The following is a 17989-nucleotide window of genomic DNA, read 5'->3' on the forward strand; positions in this document are numbered from 1 at the left end:
GTTGAGAAAACCAAAATTGAAAAAGACACATGTATCCCATTGTTCACTGCAGCACTGTTTACAATAGCTAGGACATGGAAGCAACCTAGATGTCCATCGACAGATGAATGGATAAAGCAGCTGTGGTACGTATACACAGTGGAATATTACTCAACCATAAAAAGGAACGCATTTGAGTCAGTTCTAATGAGGTTAGATTATACAGAGCGAAGTATGTCAGAAAGAGAAAGATAAATATCATATTCTAATCCATATATATGCTCAGATGGTAAAGCGTCTTCCTGCAATGCGGGAGACCCAGGTTCAATCCCCGGGTCGGGAAAATCCCCTGGAGAAGGAAATGGCAACCCACCCCAGTACTCCTGCCTGAAAAATTCCATGGACAGAGGAGCCTGGTAGGTTACAGTCCATGGGGGTCACAAAGAGTCGGACATGACTGAGTGACTTCACTTTCACTTATGGAATCTAGAAAAATGGTACTGAATAATTTATTTACAGGGAAGAAATGGAGAAACAGACCCAGAGAAAGACTTATGGACATGGAGACAGGGGAGGAGAGGGTGAAATGTATGGAAAAAGTGACATGGAAACTTACATTACCATATGTAAAATAGACGGCCAATGGGAACTTGCTGTATGGCTCAGGAAACTCAAACAGAGGTTCTGTATCAACCTAGAGGGGTGGGACAGGGTGGGAGATGGGAGGGAGATTCAGGAGGGAGGGGATATATGTACACCTATGGGTGATACATGCTGAGGTTTGACAGAGAACAAAATTCTGTGAAGCAATTATCCTTCAATTAAAAAATAAATAAAAATTTTTTAAAAGGCAAAAAAAATAATAATTTGTACAGTGGCTGACTTATAATAAAAGTCACAGTGGCTGACTTATAATAAAATCAAGAAAGCACTGTTCTCAAGCAGTGTGGATAAGCAAACATATAGTCACAATGGTGTGATCACTCACCTAGAGCCAGACATCCTGGAATGTGAAGTCAAGTGGGCCTTAGAAAGCATCACTACGAACAAAGCTAGTGGAGGCGATGAAATTCCAGGTGAGTGATTTCAAATCCTGAAAGATGATGCTGTGAAAATGTTGCACTCAATATGCCAGCAAATTTGGAAAACTCAGCAGTAGCCACAGGACTGGAAAAGCTCAGTTTTCATTCCAATCCCAAAGAAAGGCAATGCCAAAGAATGCTCAAACTACCGCACAATTGTACCCATCTCACACGCAAAATTCTCCAAGCCAGGCTTCAGCAATACATGAACCGTGAACTTCCAGATGTTCAAGCTGGTTTTAGAAAAGGCAGAGGAACCAGAGATCAAATTGCCAACATCCGCTGGATCATGGAAAAAGCAAGAGAGTTCCAGAAAAACATCTATTTCTGCTTTATTGACTATACTAAAGCCTTTGACTGTGTGGATCACAATAAACTGGAAAATTCTTAAAGAAATGAGAACACCAGACCACCTGACCTGCCTCTTGAGAAACCTATATGCAGGTCAGGAAGCAACAGTTCGAAATGGACATGGAACACCAGACTAGTTCCAAATAGGAAAAGGAGTATGTCAATGCTGTATATTGTCACCCTGCTTATTTAACTTCTATGCAGAGTACATCATGAGAAACTCTGGGCTGGAAGAAGCATAAGCTGGAATCAAGATTGCCGGGAGAAATATCAATAACCTCAGATATGCAGATGACACCACCCTTATGGCAGAAAGTGAAGAGGAACTAAAAAGCCTCTTGATGAAAGTGAAGGTGGAGAGTGAAAAAGTTGTCTTAAAGCTCAACATTCAGAAAACTAAGATCATGGCATCTGGTCCCATCACTTCATGGGAAATAGATGGGGAAACAGTGGAAATAGTGGCTGACTATTTTTCTGGGCTCCCAAATCACTGCAGATGGTGACTGCAGCCATGAAATTAAAAGATGCTTACTCCTTGGACGGAAAGTGACCAACCTATATAGTATATTGAAAAGCAGAGGTATTACTTTGCCAACAAAGGTCCGTCTAGTCAAGGCTATGGTTTTTCCAAGAGTTGGACTGTGAAGAAAGCTGAGCACTGAAGAATTGATGCTTTTGAACTGTGGTGTTGGAGAAGACTCTTGAGAGTTCCTTGGACTGCAAGGAGATCCAACCAGTCCATCCTAAAGGAGATCAGTCCTGGGTGTTCATTGGAAGGACTGATGTTGAAGCTGAAACTTCAATACTTTGGCCACCTGATGCAAAGAGCTGACTCATTTGAAAAGACCTTGATGCTGGGAAAGATTGAGGGCAGGAGAAGGGGATGACAGAGGATGAGATGATTGGATGGCATCACCAACTCGATGGACATGGGTGTGGGTAGACTCTGGGAGTTGATGATGGACAGTGACGCCTGGTGTGCTGTGGTTCATGGGGTCGCAAAGAGTCAGACACGACTGAGCGACAGAACTGAACTGAACAATGATTTACTTATTCTAGAAATCTTCAGTAAGCTTTAACTATACATTAAGCATTAATTTTATATATTTATATGCTTGATCCTGAAAGTAAAGATCAATGAGCTAAGTTCCTGTCTTTGAAGGGCTCACAGTCTGCAATATGATGGAATGCTACAGGGTCCAAATTATCAGTCCACTGAGAATTCTGTAATGCTTATTTCAATTTATAGGAATCAGTTCCTGTAAATACCTTCCTTTGGATAGCTCAGCAAAGTATTCTCATTCTTGCCAACTGTGGGCTGAAAGTACAGCAAAAGGTCACAAAGATTTGTGTAAAATAAAGTATTACTGCAATAATTTCTATGGCAATCACTTAAGTGCTTATTTAATAGTTCTTATTCAGGAGAATTTATTTTAATTAAATCAAAGGTGCTACAGATTCAAATATAACCTTAAAGGACATAAAAAAAGATAAGCCATAAACCTAAACATAAAACTTTCTTGTATTCAATATTTACATAACCATAAAGTCCTGGAAAAATAAAAACAGAGTATTATTATGACAATGCAGAAGTCCCTTTCCACCAAATCCACAAGTACTTTCTAATCATAATGCAACTAAAATAGTATATAGTTTTTATAATAAGGTTGAAAAATGCTAATATCAGAAACCAGACAAAAATAAAAAATAACAAAATTTTCATTTAAAATAGACTTTTACTTACCTTGATGCTAGAATTACTTGAAGAAAATTAGAGAAGTTTGTAGACAGAAACTTGTAAGAGAAGCTGAAGGCAACGTCAAAGCATTTTCAGGAACCATAGATATTTATGCTGCTGACTCTTTCATGATCTACTCTAGCATCAAAAAATTTTTCCCTTGACTAAGTAACACGTGAGTCTGAGTGAACTCTGGAAGTTGGTGATGGACAGGGAGGCCTGGTGTGCTGCGATTCATGGGGTCGCAAAGAGTCGGACATGAATGAGCAACTAAGCACAAGCACATGTATTTACCACAATTCTAATATAAACGTCTCACAAATAGCATAAAGATGGAAAAATCTTTAGTTCCCAGTTATTTGCAAAGGTAAAATCTTTGATAAGCTTTCACCTCCCCCAAATCACAAAGTTAAACCACATCAAGTTTGTAAGTATTAGAATACAAAAAATTCTGTGTGACTTAAATTGGTGGGAAACTACATCTCTCTGAGCTCAAATACCTGTGAAGGAACTTCTGCTGCTGCTGCTAAGTCGCTTCAGTCGTGTCCGACTCTTTGTGACCCCATAGACAGCAGCCCACCAGGCTCCGCCGTCCCCGGGATTCTCCAGGCAAGGACACTGGAGTGGGTTGCCATTTCCTTCTCCAATGCATGAAAGTGAAAAGTGAAAGTGAAGTCGCTCAGTTGTGTCCGACTCTTAGCAACCCTAAGGACTGCAGTCTACCAGGCTCCATTGCCTTCTCTGGAAGGAACTTCTACTACAGAAATATTCTTGGCCTCTCTGTCCCACTGAGTAATAAATAAGTTTAAAGAACTCATTGAGTATGCTCAGATCAGACCATTCTGGGTTCTCTAAGATTTGTATGTTCATAGCAAGGGAACAAGGAGGGCATGGCAACCCACTCCAATATTCTTGCCTGGAGAATCCCATGGACAAAGGAGCCTGGCAGGCTACAGTCCACGCAATCCCAAAGAGTCGGACATGACTGAGCGACTAAGCACAGCACAGCGCAGCACAGCAAGGGAACAGTCTGGTTTGCTCTTACTTTTGAGGTAAACTTACAGCAGAGTGGGAAGCTTGTGAATGACCAGCTGTACCAGCAATTCAGTGAATAAGTCTACATAACTCAGGGTGAAAATTAGGAAACCCACTGTGGTTGTATATCAAAGCTACATCCTTTAATCCTGCTTTTTGCTAGCTGGGTTGCTAGCTGGTAATCCAGCTTATTAAGCTGATGGGTTCACATCTATGTGTGTGATTCCTACTTCTAATAATACCCAAGAAAAAATATCTGAAACAAAAATAGCTTTTAAACTGGAGGGTTCTTCCCTCTATATCAAATATATATAATTTTAAACTGTTCCTTATGAAGAATTTAAATACATATAAAAGTGAGAACAGTATAACAAAAATCTCCAGGTACTCATCACATGTCTTCAATAATTATCAACTTATGACCAATATTGTTTCATCTGTACCACAGTCAATACCCACCCCCTGCAGATTATTTTGATGCAAATCCCGTATTTCATTTCATCAATAAATACTTCAATACGTATTTACATCACAAATAAGTTAACATTTAATTCCTTAATATCACCACAATGTAATCAAATTTGTCTCACAATGTTTTTTAAGTATATTGGAAGTAAGATCTAGTGAAAAGTGAAAGTTGGACACTCAGTCATGTCCAACTGCTTGCGACCCCATGGATGATACAGTCCATGAATAAGGTTCATATACTGCAACTGATCGATATATCTCTAAAGTCTCTCTTATTTTATTCTTTCTTCATATATTCTTCTCCTTGTAATTAAGCATTTGTCTTCAGAGTTCTCACAGTCTGGCTTTTGTCAGCTACCTTCTTATGTTATCATTTGATATGCATCTGTGTCTCTTGTGTTTCTAGTAAACCGAGACATCTAGAGACTTAATCATATTTAAATTTGACTATTTGGTAAGACTGCTTCATAAGGAGTTTATATTCCCCAACAGGAAATACAATTTCTGGCCATCTTTTGTGTGTGTGTGTGTGTTTGTGATGTTAACAGCTATCAATAAGCATTGCCTAAATTTGTTATTCTATTAGAGACGGCAAAATAACAGTCCAATTCTATGATTCTTCCTAGCTTGAATCCTTCTATAAAGAGAATGTCCTCTCATCAAACATTACTGATCTCAAGATAGTTTGTATAGAAGGGCAGTATAGATCTTGACTTGCAGATACCCCTTCAAGACAGGACTAGCTGCCCAGTTATGAGGAAGGCAGTTAATCTGCCTCCAGCTGTTGACTTCAGAGTCCATTTCAGCTTTCAAGCTGAAGTTAAACTACCTCTTTGGAGAAGGAAATGGCAACCCACTCCAGTATTCTTGCCTGGAGAATCCCATGGACAGAGGAGCCCAGCAGGCGATGGTCCATGGGGTCGCAGAGAGTCAGACACGACTGAAGCGATTAAGCACGCACAAAAACTCTCTCAGCTGGCACCCAGTCCCTGTGACAGAAGCAAGGTGGTGGAAGCCAGGGCACATTTCTGGATGACCCTCAGCCAGTGTCCAAGCATGCAGGTTAGACAGTCCTAGTTATTTCCCTAAAGCAGGACCATCCAAAGAGCATTCTTTCCTCCAGAGTCCATACTGGGCTTACAGAGACTTGGTTAAATCTCCATCACAGTTTGAGATGGCTCCCCTAGTCCAATCCTGCTTCTTCCCTTTCCTTTCGTATTTCTAACAATCTTTTCTCATGCTTAACTCCATTTTATTGTCTACTTCCCAAGGAACTGAGGTATTAGGAGGATGTAAATGGTCTTGACTACTGATTTCTATTCTCTAAATGTTATTTTTAGTTTTAGAAAGAAACTAAGAATACCTTTAGAAAGATATTCTTAGCTTTAGAATATTTTCTTAAAGATGTAACATATTGTTCACTGTTAGTGAATTATCAAACTGTACTGCTTGTCTAGATCCCTGTGAATGTACAGCTTCAGTCATCCTAGGGGTACACTCTGGGCTCCAGTCTGGCATTTCATGGGTCATCTGATTCTTTTCCAGTCATGATCACCATCCTATATAACCTTGTCTGTTTCCTGGAGAAGCAAGGGATGGTCAAATGAGCAACAGAGAAAACTATTCTTAAAATGTGTTATGAACTCAGTTTAGTTTAATGTGTCAAATGCTAGAGTATTACATGCAATTTTAGCACAGTCCATTTTTTGGAAGACTCTTGCTGAGGCTTAGCCTTCTTTAGTGATCTCCCAATCAATATGACCCTCACTTCATGTTCAAAAAATACTAAAGAAGAAAAGAAAAGGCAGCTGTCTGTTAGGTTATACAGGATTTATTTGGTATCTTCAAAAACCAATCTGAGAAAATTTTCCACTCACTGGTTTTAGCTGAGCCACCAAGAAAACAAGAAAATCCTTCTGCAAAATTCTCAATAAAATGATATTATCTAAAGACCTGAAGCGTGAAACCTGGATTACAACAGTTGACCAAAAATCCAGAATGTGATGTCCATAAAAACTAAATAAAAACATAAAAGGAATAATGATATACTATTTAAATACTGGAAAGGTATTTCTGTAATTTGACAATGCATAAATAATGTACATATGTAATGGGAAAGCTATACCTGAACTATCTAAACTATTACATTAGAATGAAAACACTGTGCTCTTCTGCTTATAACAGTTACATCACTTGCATATTTGTAATGTACTTTTTACAATAATGACTCTTTCAGGTTTTTTAAAAGTACACTACAGAATTAAATTTTTTCAAACAAAAGAGATCAAAATTTCTTCAGGTCTGCAACTGAGTGAAAAACTTCATACCTAATTACATGCAAATTCTGACGTAGTCATGACTTGAAGACAAAGAATTAAATGTGGTTCATATAGTAATATGTTCACCTGATTGCAAAAGCCAAAAAAGTTGGCCTTTTTTAAAAATCTATTCAAGACATTTAGATGCACTGTGGTATACAATAAACGTGACCAACAATCTCCCTCCCTGTATCTACCACCTTCTGCAACAGGATTTAGTTGCTTCTCCCATCAAGAGATAGAGTTCATTCATCAACGCACTGACTTCATGCCAGCTTCTGACTTGCTTTAACCAATGAAACAGCAGCAAACATACTGAAAACAGCCTTGAAGAGTTTTACGCTGGGGCCCTTTTACCAATGTTTAAATTCCATTCCTATTGCAACAGCATTCGACCAACCACATGGAGAGATCCCCAGTCATCCCAGCTGAGGCTACTGTGAACCTGCCAACCCCAACCAACCCACCAGGTGACCACAGAAGCATACATGAACCTAAACAAGATCAGCTGATCCTGGCACAGACAACAGAACCCATTAAGCTGAGCCTACCCAAATGTCACCCCACAAAACAGTGCAATAAATTGTTTGCTTTTGTTGCTGTTGTTCAGTTGCTCAGTCATGCCGAATTTTTGCGACCCCATGGACTGGAGCAAACCTGGCTTCCCTGTCCTTCACCATCTCCCAGAGTTTGCTCAAACCCATGTTCATTGAGTCAGTGATGCCATCCAACCATCTCAACCCCTGCCACCCACTTCTCCTGCCCTCAATCTTTCCCAGCATCTGAGTCTTTTCCAATGAGTTGGCTCTTCACATCAGGTGGAGCTTCAGCATCAGTCCTTCTAATGAGTATTTAGGGTTGATCTCCTTTAGGATGGACTGGTTTGACCTCCTTGCAGTCCAAGGGACTCTCAAGAGTTCTCCAACACCACAGTTCAAAAGCATCAATTCTTTGGCACTCAGTCTTCTTTATGGTCCAACTCTCACATCCGTACATGACTACAGGAAAAACCACAGCTTTGACCATATGGACCTTTGTTGGCAAAATGATGTTTCTGCTTTTTAGTACACTGTCTAGGTTTGGCATAGCTTTTCTTCCAAGGAGCACACATCTTTTAATTTCATGGCTGTAGTCACTGCTTGGGCTGATATTTGACAATGGTAATAGATAGCTGATATTCTCTTCTATAGCTCTACTATTGACAAAACACTTACTACATCGCTGAATAACTGAAGTATGCTACGCTATGCTATGCTAAGTCACTTCAGTCGTGTCCGACTCTGTGCGACCCTAGAGACGGCAGCCCACCAGGCTCCCCCGTCCCTGGGATTCTCCAGGCAAGAACACTGAAGTATACACAGTGTTAAAGAACCTGCCTGCCAACACAGGAGACATAAGAGATGCGGGTTCGATCCCTGGGTCAGAAAGATCCCCCTGATAAGGGCATGACAACGCACTCCAGTATTCTTGCCTGGAGAATCCCATAGACTGAGGAGCCTGGCAGGCTACAGTCCATAGGGTCACAGAGTCAGGCACAACTAAAGAGACTTAGCCTTCACACAAGCACCACACTGGGAAAATGCAATCAAATATCAGTATCTGTACAATGATCATTATTCTATGAGATGGCCTTTTCTTCAAATTCTTCAAACTATGTAATAAGAATAATCAAGAAGACATTTTGAAGCATAGCTGCTGCTGCTGCTAAGTCGCTTCAGTCGTGTCCAACTCTGTGCGACCCCATAGACAGCAGCCCACCAGGCTCCCTTGTCCCTGGGATTCTCCAAGCAAGAACACTGGAGTGGGGTGCCAATTCCTTCTCCAATGCATGAGAGTGAAAAGTGAAAGTAAAGTCGCTCTTAGCGACCCCATGGACTGCAGCACACTAGGCTCCTCTGTCCATGGGATTTTCCAGGCAAGAGTACTGGAGTGGGGTGCCATTGCCTTCTCTGGTTGAAGGATAGCAATCAATGTGAAATCTTAAAAATCTGAAGAGCATGTGTTCATACAATAATTTGGCTGGACTTGTCCTTGGTTTCTAAAAGAGAGCTGGGTCCCTCAGACCTCACCTGAGTTTATGCTAATGAGATGACTCATGGTGGACCCTTAGACAATGTAAGGATGGGGACTGGCCATGTGGGAAATATGAACCATGTAATTAGAGGTTTGGGACTTTGAGCCATGGGATATCATCCTGACCTCCCAACCTGGGGGCTCAGGGAGGGGACGACAGGTAGAGAAGGACTGGAAACTGAGTTCAGTCATGTGGCAAATAAGTGAAATAATCATCCCCATGTAATAAAACCCCAATAAAATTCTGGACACCCAAAGTTTGAGGGACCTTCCTCACTGGTGATGCACACTGATACACTGAAAGGGGGATGTGTCCTGAGGACACAGAAACCTTGCATTCGGTGTCCTTCTAGACCTGACTCTGTATCTCTTCATTTGGCTAGCCCCAATCATATCCTTTATAATAATACAGATGGCTAACAAACACATGAGAAGATGCTCAACATCACTCATTATCAGAGAAATGCAAATCAAAACCACAATGATGTACCATCTCATGCCAGTAAGAATGGCTGCTATCGAAGTCTACAGACAATAAATGCTGGAGAAGGTGTGGAGAAAAGGGAACCCTCTTACACTGTTGGTGGGAATGCAAACTAGTACAGCCACTATGGAGAACAGTGTGGAGATTCCTTAAAAAACTGGAAATAGAACTGCCTTATGACCCAGCAATCCCACTGCTGGGCATATACCCCGAGGAAACCAGAATTGAAAGAGACACGTGTACCCCAATGTTCATCACAGCACTGTTTATAATAGCCAAGACATGGAAGCAACCTAGATGTCCATCGGCAGAAGAATGGATAAGAAAGCTGTGGTACATATACACAATGGAATATTACTCAGCTATTAAAAAGAATGCATTTGAATCAGTTCTAATGAGGTGGATGAAACTGGAGCCTACTATACAGAATGAAGTAAGTCAGAAGGAAAAACACCAATACAGTATATTAACGCATATATATGGAATTTAGAAGGATGGTAACAATGACCCTATATGTAAGTCAGCAAAAGGGACACAGATATTCTCTGTGGGAGAAGGCGAGGGTGGGATGATTTGAGAGACTAGCACTGAAACATGTATATTACATATATGAAATACATCACCAGCCCAAATTCAATGCATGAATTCGATGCAAACAGGGCACTCAGAGCTGGTGAACTGGGACAACCCTGAGGGATGGGATGGGAAGGGGGTTAGGAGGGGGGTTCAGGATGGGGGACACATGTACACCCATGGTTGATTCATGTCAATGTATGGCAAAAAACTACTACAATACTGTAATCAGCCTCCAATTTAATTAATTTTTAAAAAACTGTAATCATAAATATCATGCTTTCCTAAGTCCTGTTAGTCATTCTAGAGAATTACCAAGCCTGAGGGGGTAGTGAGAATTTGTGGCTAACTGGCCCAAAGTGCAGGTGGCCTGGGAACCGCAGCGACTGCAGCTGTGCCTGTGGTGAAGGGACTGTGCTCTTAACCTTTACAATGCATCGCAACCCCAGGCACTGCCAGAACTGCACTGCACGGGGGCAACCAACTAACACCAAAGACACAAGAAAAGCAGAGAAGACAAGGCTAAAGGACACCAGCCATGATACCGAGAATTGGAAATAATCACAGTGGCAGTCACCCACTGAGTCCAAAATGGATGAAAAATAATGAAGGTGGTATCAAAGACAAAAGAGAAAGTTAAGAGATGATAGTGGAGTAGTTGATAGAGACAAGAGAAGTGGGGTTAGGGATTCAGCATGGCATGCAACATGTACACTTAATAGTTGAGGGAGTCACTCACTCATTTAACAATTATTAGTTACCTGCTACATGTAAGGCACCATGCCAGGTACTAAAGATACTGTGGAGAATAAGAAAAAAACATGTCCCTCACTCTCATCTAGAGAGAAAGATAAATATTGTACACTTACACAATTACTTGTGTAATCATTATTTGTGATAGAGGCTACAAAGGATAAGCATATAGTTGAACAGAGGCTTAATAAAACAGACCTACAGATCAATAACAAGCTAAATCTACAGTCCTAAGACCTATACACCTTCTCTATTTGCAAATATACTAAATACAACATTATACATGTTAGCAAGGAAGTATAGAATAAAGGTACATTTTCCCATGCACCTAGTCAATTAATCTATGACAAAGGATGCAAGATTACACAATGTTGGAAAGAGTCTCTTCAACAAATGGTGCTGGGGAAACTGGACAGCCACATGTAAAAGAACAAAATTAGATCATTTCTTAACCCCACACACAAAAATAAGCGCAAAATGGATTAAAGACATAAATGTAAGATCAGACATTATAAAACTCTTAGAGGAAAACTTAGGTAGAACACTCTCTGACATAAATCACAGCAAAATCATTTTTAACCCATCTCTCAGAATAATGGAAATAAAAGCAAAAATAAACAAATGGGACCTACTTAAACTCAAAAGCTTTTTCACAGCAATGAAACAATAAACAAAACAAAAAGACAACCCACAGACTGAGGGAAAATATTTGCAAATGATGTGACTGGTAAGGGACTGGTCTCCAAAATTTACAAACAGCTTATGACACTTAATAGCATCAAAACAAACAACCCACTCAAAAAACGGGCAGAAGACCTGAACAGACATTTCTCTACAGAGGACAAACAGATGGCCTTTGGGCACGTGAAAAGATGTTCAAAACTGCTAGTTATTAGAGGAATGCAGATCAAAACTACAGTGAGATATCCCTCACACTGGTCAGACTGGCCATCATCAAAAACCTACAAACAACAAATGCTGGAGAGGGAGTGGAGAGAAGGGAACCCTCCTGCAACGTTGGTGGGAATGTAAATTGGAATAGGCCATTGTGGAGAACAGTATGGAGGCTCCTTACAAAACTAAAAACGGAGCTACCTAATGACCCTACATCCACTCCTGGGGGTATATCCAGAGAAAAACATGGCCTGAAAAGATACACGCACCCCAAGGTTCACTGCAGCACTGCTTACAACGGCCAAGACGTGGAAACAACATAAATGTCCACTGACAGAGGAATGGATAAAGAAATAAATATATATATATGCATGTATATACATATATATACAGAGAGAGAGAGAGAGAAGTGGGGGGAATGTTACTCAGCCATTAAAAAGGATGGACTAAGGCCATGTGCAGCAACATGGATGGACCTCGAGAGTGTCGTACCGAGTGAAGTAGAGGAGATATATCATATGACATCCCTTACACGTGGAATCTAAAAAGAAATGACACAAATAAACTTATAAAACAGAAAGAGACTCACAGACTTAGAAAATGAACCCATAGTGGCTGCGGGGAAGAGATAGTTAAGGACTTTGGGAAGGTCCTGTACACACTGCTGTATTTAAAATGGATAACAACAAAAACCTACTGAATAGCACAGGGAAGTCTGCTCAATGTTATGTGCCAACCAGGATGGAAAGGGTGTGGGGGAGAGTGGATGCGTGTGTATGTATGGATGTGCATGGCTGAGTCCCTTCACTGTTCACCTGAAACTGTCACAGCGTTGCTAACTAGCTGTAACGCAATACAAACTGGTTTTGGTGTTAAGAAAAAAAAAAAAAAGAATAAGGTACATTTCGAATAACAAAAAATTCAGATTAAATACTTTTCCTAATCTTCTACTGAAAATAGTACATTCCTGGGAGGTACCTGTGTGTATGTGGGGGGGGTGTGTGTGTCTGCGCACGCGCGTGCTCACTCATGTCTGACTCTGTGACCCCCTGGACTATAGCCCGCCAGGCTCCTCTGTCCGAGGACTTTTCCAGGCAAGAATACTGGAGTGGGCAGCCATTTCCTTCTCTGGGGATCTCCCGACCCAGGGATCACCGCATCTCTTGTGTCTCCTGCAGTGGCAGGGGACTGTTTACCACTGTGCCACCTGGGCTGGCTCTCAAGTTTAGATTCACCTTAACATACAGTTAAAACTCCCACCAACATTTTAAAGTCACACATTTCCTTTAAACTAACAAGAGTATTTGTTGAGTACTCAAAAACAATAACAAAAAAGAAACCCAAAACTTTGAACAAGCAAAAATAAGCATCAAATCACCAGAAATGATACCCTAACTTCTGAGCAAAAAGACTTCAGACACATATTTCATCAAGCCACTGAGGTCAATTTCTACTAAATGCTATCACTGATCAGTTCCAAAATTTTTAGAAAAACTGGGTTAATTCTGAATTTGTTTTTAATGTAAAATTCCCAAAAAAAAACTCTTTCCAAACAGTAGTCAATTGGGTAACTAGAGCTGCTTACCTGGAGTCATCTAACCGTACCAGATACCGTACAATGTCATGATGAGCTTTCAGTACAAGCAGTTCAGTGTAGGGGTTCTGGGTTTGTTCTTCACCTATTGTCTGTAAAGGAGATTTCTTGTAATGGGGGAAACAGAAAAAAACATAAAATGATTTATGATAAAATATCATATTGGAATAAAACTATATGGTATACATCTAAGAATACAAGATTTTAGAAACTGTAATATATGATATCCTAATACTATATATTATTTCCCCTAATATTAAGTAACTGCCAATTTAACATAAAACATTTCTCTTAGCACAAATCCACATCATAAATTTAAATATTTTCAGGTCAAAATAAATTTTAAAAGATGCATTTTGTTTTATGGAAATAGCATATTCAAAAGCAGAGACATTACTTTGCCAACAAAGGTTCGTCTAGTCAAGGCTATGGTTTTTCCTGTGGTCATGTACGGATGTGAGAGTTGGACTGTGAAGAAGGCTGAGTGCCAAAGAATTGATGCTTTTGAACTGTGGTGTTGGAGAAGACTCTTGAGAGTCCCTTGGACTGCAAGGAGATCCAGCCAGTCCATTCTGAAGGAGATCAGCCCTGGGATTTCTTTGGAAGGAATGATGCTGAGGCTGAAACTCCAGTACTTTGGCCACCTCATGAGAAGAGTTGACTCATTGGAAAAGACTCTGATGCTGGGAGGGATTGGGGGCAGGAGGAGAAGGGGACGACAGAGGATGAGATGGCTGGATGGCATCACTGACCCGATGGACGTGAGTCTGAGTGAACTCCGGGAGTTGGTGATGGACAGGGAGGCCTGGCGTGCTGCGATTCATGGGGTCGCAAAGAGTCGGACACGACTGAGCGACTGATCTGATCTGATACCTCAATAAACCTGATCTAAAAAACTAATGGGCCAAACCAACACAATATTTTTAAATGGGTGTTTCTCAAAATTTGGCAGAAATACAACTTTAAGTCAAAGGGGTAAAATATAACATAGACTAAAACAGTGCCTACGCCATTACAGGCACTCAACATGCGTACTGAATGAACAAAGGAAAAATGAAATAATTCATAGTCAATGAATTCAATAAATTCAACTTTGGACAATATTGATAAAGATAATTGGTAAATTTACACAGTATGATGCTTAGTCCTAAGACTTACACACCTTCATTTCTATTTGAAAATATATGAGTGGCAATCCATATGCCAGACACTGTATAAAGGCACATATGGCTTATAACTCACTGAATAATTCTGTAAGGTAGATCTTACCAATTCCATTCCTATAGTCAACTCCAGTAGTATTTCATGATAAAACTTCTTTCCTTAACCTCTAAATTGTAGCTTCTCAAACATGACAATACTGACATTTTGGACCAGGTAATTCTTTTGCTGAGGATTTTCCTGTGCTTTTCAGAATGCTGAACATCATTCCTGGCTTGTACACACTACATGTCAATAGAAATCCAACCTCTCCCTGAACCCCTCAATAGTGACAATGAAAAATGTCTCTGGACATTGCCAAATGTCATCTAACGGGCAAAACCATCCCAGTAGGCAAACATTGTTTTAAACTAGAAGCCTAGATACAAAGTTCCTGCATAATGAATGAAGAATCACTGCTTCGGATAATGTACAAATTCACAGCAGTTATAAAACACAAGTACTTTTACATGAAGAAATACACAATTTAACACTCATTAATGTTTAAAAAAAATTAACTCAAAGCAGTAATTTTTTCATTTATCCCATCGCCCTTCTAGCAGTGGTTTTGATGAGAAAAAGCAAATGCAAGAAGTTTGAAAACTGTACACTACTTCCTCCAAATGAAAGCTTGCTAAACAGGGCAGAATTAAGCAAATTCTATGATTAAAAAAAGAATTCGGCTAGTAAGGAACTGTCATATATATCACACACGAACTAGTCAATTTTCCACAATTCTTTCACAATCTTTAGAATTTAAGCCTATCTGTAATAAACCTAATTTTAAATAAGAAATACTTTTTAAGACAACGATAATAAGCCTCAACTGTAAAGATATGAGGAAGTTAAAATGGAGAAGACTGCTTACAACTCAAGTTTTTCTTAACAATCAAAATATTCCCTATAAAAAAGAGAGAGAATTCAACATGAATCCTATTCTTGAGTAGCATTTGAAATAAATTCCAGACCTCAATACTTTCCAGGTTCCAAAATTACTTTATTCTCAACATTTAAGTCTATTCAGCTATTCAGGCCCATGAAGAAAGTGTGACTATGGAACTCAAAATAATTCGAATATAATTTTAACTTTTAAGCAAATTATTGATTTTTAAAACAATCACATCTTTTTTGGTTTTATAGAATTAATGAAATTAATTTCATATTCCCTGAGCACACATCAGTTGATGTTAAGTGACAAAATATCAAACAAACCAAAAGTGTAAATCTGCAGTCACACCATCTTACTCTCTACTAAATTGGATGCTTTTTAAATTAGAATGAGACTGCTTTAAGTAGGCAGAAGACTAATTGGGCGTCCTTGATTCTGTCGTTGGACTCCATCAGTTTCCGTCTCCACACCTCCTGGAAGTGGGGTCTACCTAGCAGGGAAAGGGCCCCCACCCCCGCCGACCTCGCCCTCGGAACCCGCAGGCCCCGCCTCCGCCGGGTGTCCCACATCCAGATGCGAGTCGGGCTCAGACAGCAGCCACAGTTCGGGCAGGCTAGGCCGCTACGGCGGCAGGCAGGGTCCACCCGGCGATTTACCTCGGCCAGTCCCTGTGGTTCTCGGCCTCCCCCGATCAGCCATCGCAACATCCGGGCAGCGACGGCGTCCTGCAGGCCCCGGCCCAGGTCAACCCCAGCTCCGCGCAAGCCCGGCCTCTTCCTGGTCCCCGATAGCAGCACAGCGCACCCTCTGATACTTGCCGGCTCAGGTCTGCCCGAAAGACCCGTGAGCGCGAAGCGGAGCCTACCCCAGACGGAAGACTTTTGTCCCCAAAGAGCTGCCGTACCCAGCTACTAAAGGTTTGCTTTAGCGTAGCCACCAGGGGAGCAGCAGCCCAAAGCTAGGGTGTCCGCGGAGGTTCAGAGGCGTACACTACACCCAGTGAGCACGCGCGGGGCGTCGCCCGGTTTGCGCGCCCAGATTGGGTCGTTGGAGCGGCCCCTAGTGGACGTGTGTGGCGCTGCAGCTGGATCCGGCAGAGCAAGATCATGCCGGGAAGAAATACTACCCTCCTTTTTTAGATGGCTTGTGCATCTTTTACTTGGCTTGGGGATCAGGAAATCTTTCCCTCTCCCCGCAGTTTACTAAAGAGCTGCCTGGAGAAGGTGTACTTCCCTAAACCCTTTCATCTGGACTAATCCAGTGGCATATGCGTACACCAGAATTTAAAGAATACTCTTCTGATCTAGAAAGCACTGGTCCAGATTCCTCCTTTGCTTTCTTTTAGGGCAGCCGAGAAAGAATTTTATAAGAGTATACTAGAGAAACCTCAGGAAAGCAGAAAGAGTGGGAAGTACTAAGCCTTCCTCTGTCCATCTAGACAACAAATGTACTTGACAGAAACTGTTTGAACTATTCAATAGACTCTCAAGAGTCTTCTCCAACACCACAGTTCAAAAGCATCAATTCCTTGCCTCTCAGCTTTCTTTATGGTCCAACTCTCACATGCATATATGACTTCTAGAAAAAACAAAGCTTTGACTAGATGGACCTTTCTCGGCAAAGTAATGTCTCTGCTTTTTAATATGCTGTCTAGGTTGGTCATGGAGAAGGCAATGGCACCTCACTCCAGTACTGTTGCCTGGAAAATCCCATGGATGGAGAAGCCTGGTAGGCTGCAGTCCATGGGGTCGCACAGAGTCGGACACAACTGAAGCGACTTAGCAGCAGCAGCAGCAGGTTGGTCATTGCTTTTCTTCCAGAGAGCAGTTAGTTCAGTCACTCAGTCACGTCCAACTCTTTGCGACCCCATGAATTGCAGTACGCCAGGCCTCCCTGTCCATCACCAACTCCCGGAGTTCACTCAGACTAGCGTCCATCGAGTCCAAAGAGCAAGTGTCTTTTAATTTCATGGCTGCAGTAACCATCTGCAGTGATTCTGGAGCCCAAGAAAATAAAATAAAGTCACTGTTTCCATTGTTTCCCCATCTATTTGCCATGAAGTGATGGGACCGGATGCCATGATCTTAGTTTTTTGAATGTTGAGTTTCAAGCCAGCTTTTTCACTCTCCTCTTTCACTTTCATTTTGATGAAAGTGAAATAGTAACTATTCACATGAGTTATTTTAGGACAAGAAGTCCTGGTAAGGAACATGGAACTAACAAGCCACCACCAACTTAGAAGCATTTGGGAAAGGTCAAAAGGAGACATGTCCTACTTACCTCCCAGAATCCTCTTCACTGGCATTCATCTTGGTTGAGCAATGAGTGTGCCACCAGGAAGGACTCTAAGTCAGAATGATTGGCCAGAGACAGCCCAGAAACTAATCCCATCACCAGAGAACCAGGGACCCCGAGCCACATGGCAGAACAGTCCTCCTGGGTTCCTTTACCCTCCTGCTCTCCACAAGGCACCCCTTTCCCAATAAAGTCTCTTGCTTTGTCAGCACATATGTCTCTTCGGACAATTCATTTCTGAGTGTCAGACAAGAGTCCACTCT

The 17989-nt window shown here is 41.2% G+C and overlaps 1 protein-coding gene across 12 annotated transcripts in view; it reads right to left on the reverse strand.

Annotated features, from left to right (window-relative positions):
- Positions 1-17989, reverse strand: part of WDR41 (WD repeat domain 41) — a 165954-nt gene that overhangs the window by 36071 nt on the left and 111894 nt on the right. For 2 of the 12 annotated variants that reach the window (XR_008698752.1, XM_055536631.1), the window contains exons 1-2: positions 16088-16355; positions 13334-13449 (exon numbers count right to left, since the gene is read on the reverse strand). Coding sequence is in view for 11 of the 12 variants with exons in the window: in XM_055536631.1 (XP_055392606.1) it covers positions 13334-13449; positions 16088-16138 (167 nt within the window). In the remaining variant the exon portion in view is untranslated. Of the gene's footprint in view, positions 1-12240; positions 12290-13333; positions 13450-16087; positions 16361-17989 lie in introns of those variants that run through there. The other 10 variants (XM_055536627.1, XM_055536628.1, XM_055536624.1 and 7 more) reach the window with 7 other exon arrangements.

The sequence above is a fragment of the Bubalus kerabau genome, chromosome 10, assembly GCF_029407905.1.
Source record: "Bubalus kerabau isolate K-KA32 ecotype Philippines breed swamp buffalo chromosome 10, PCC_UOA_SB_1v2, whole genome shotgun sequence".
NCBI classification, from domain to species: Eukaryota; Metazoa; Chordata; class Mammalia; order Artiodactyla; family Bovidae; genus Bubalus; species Bubalus kerabau.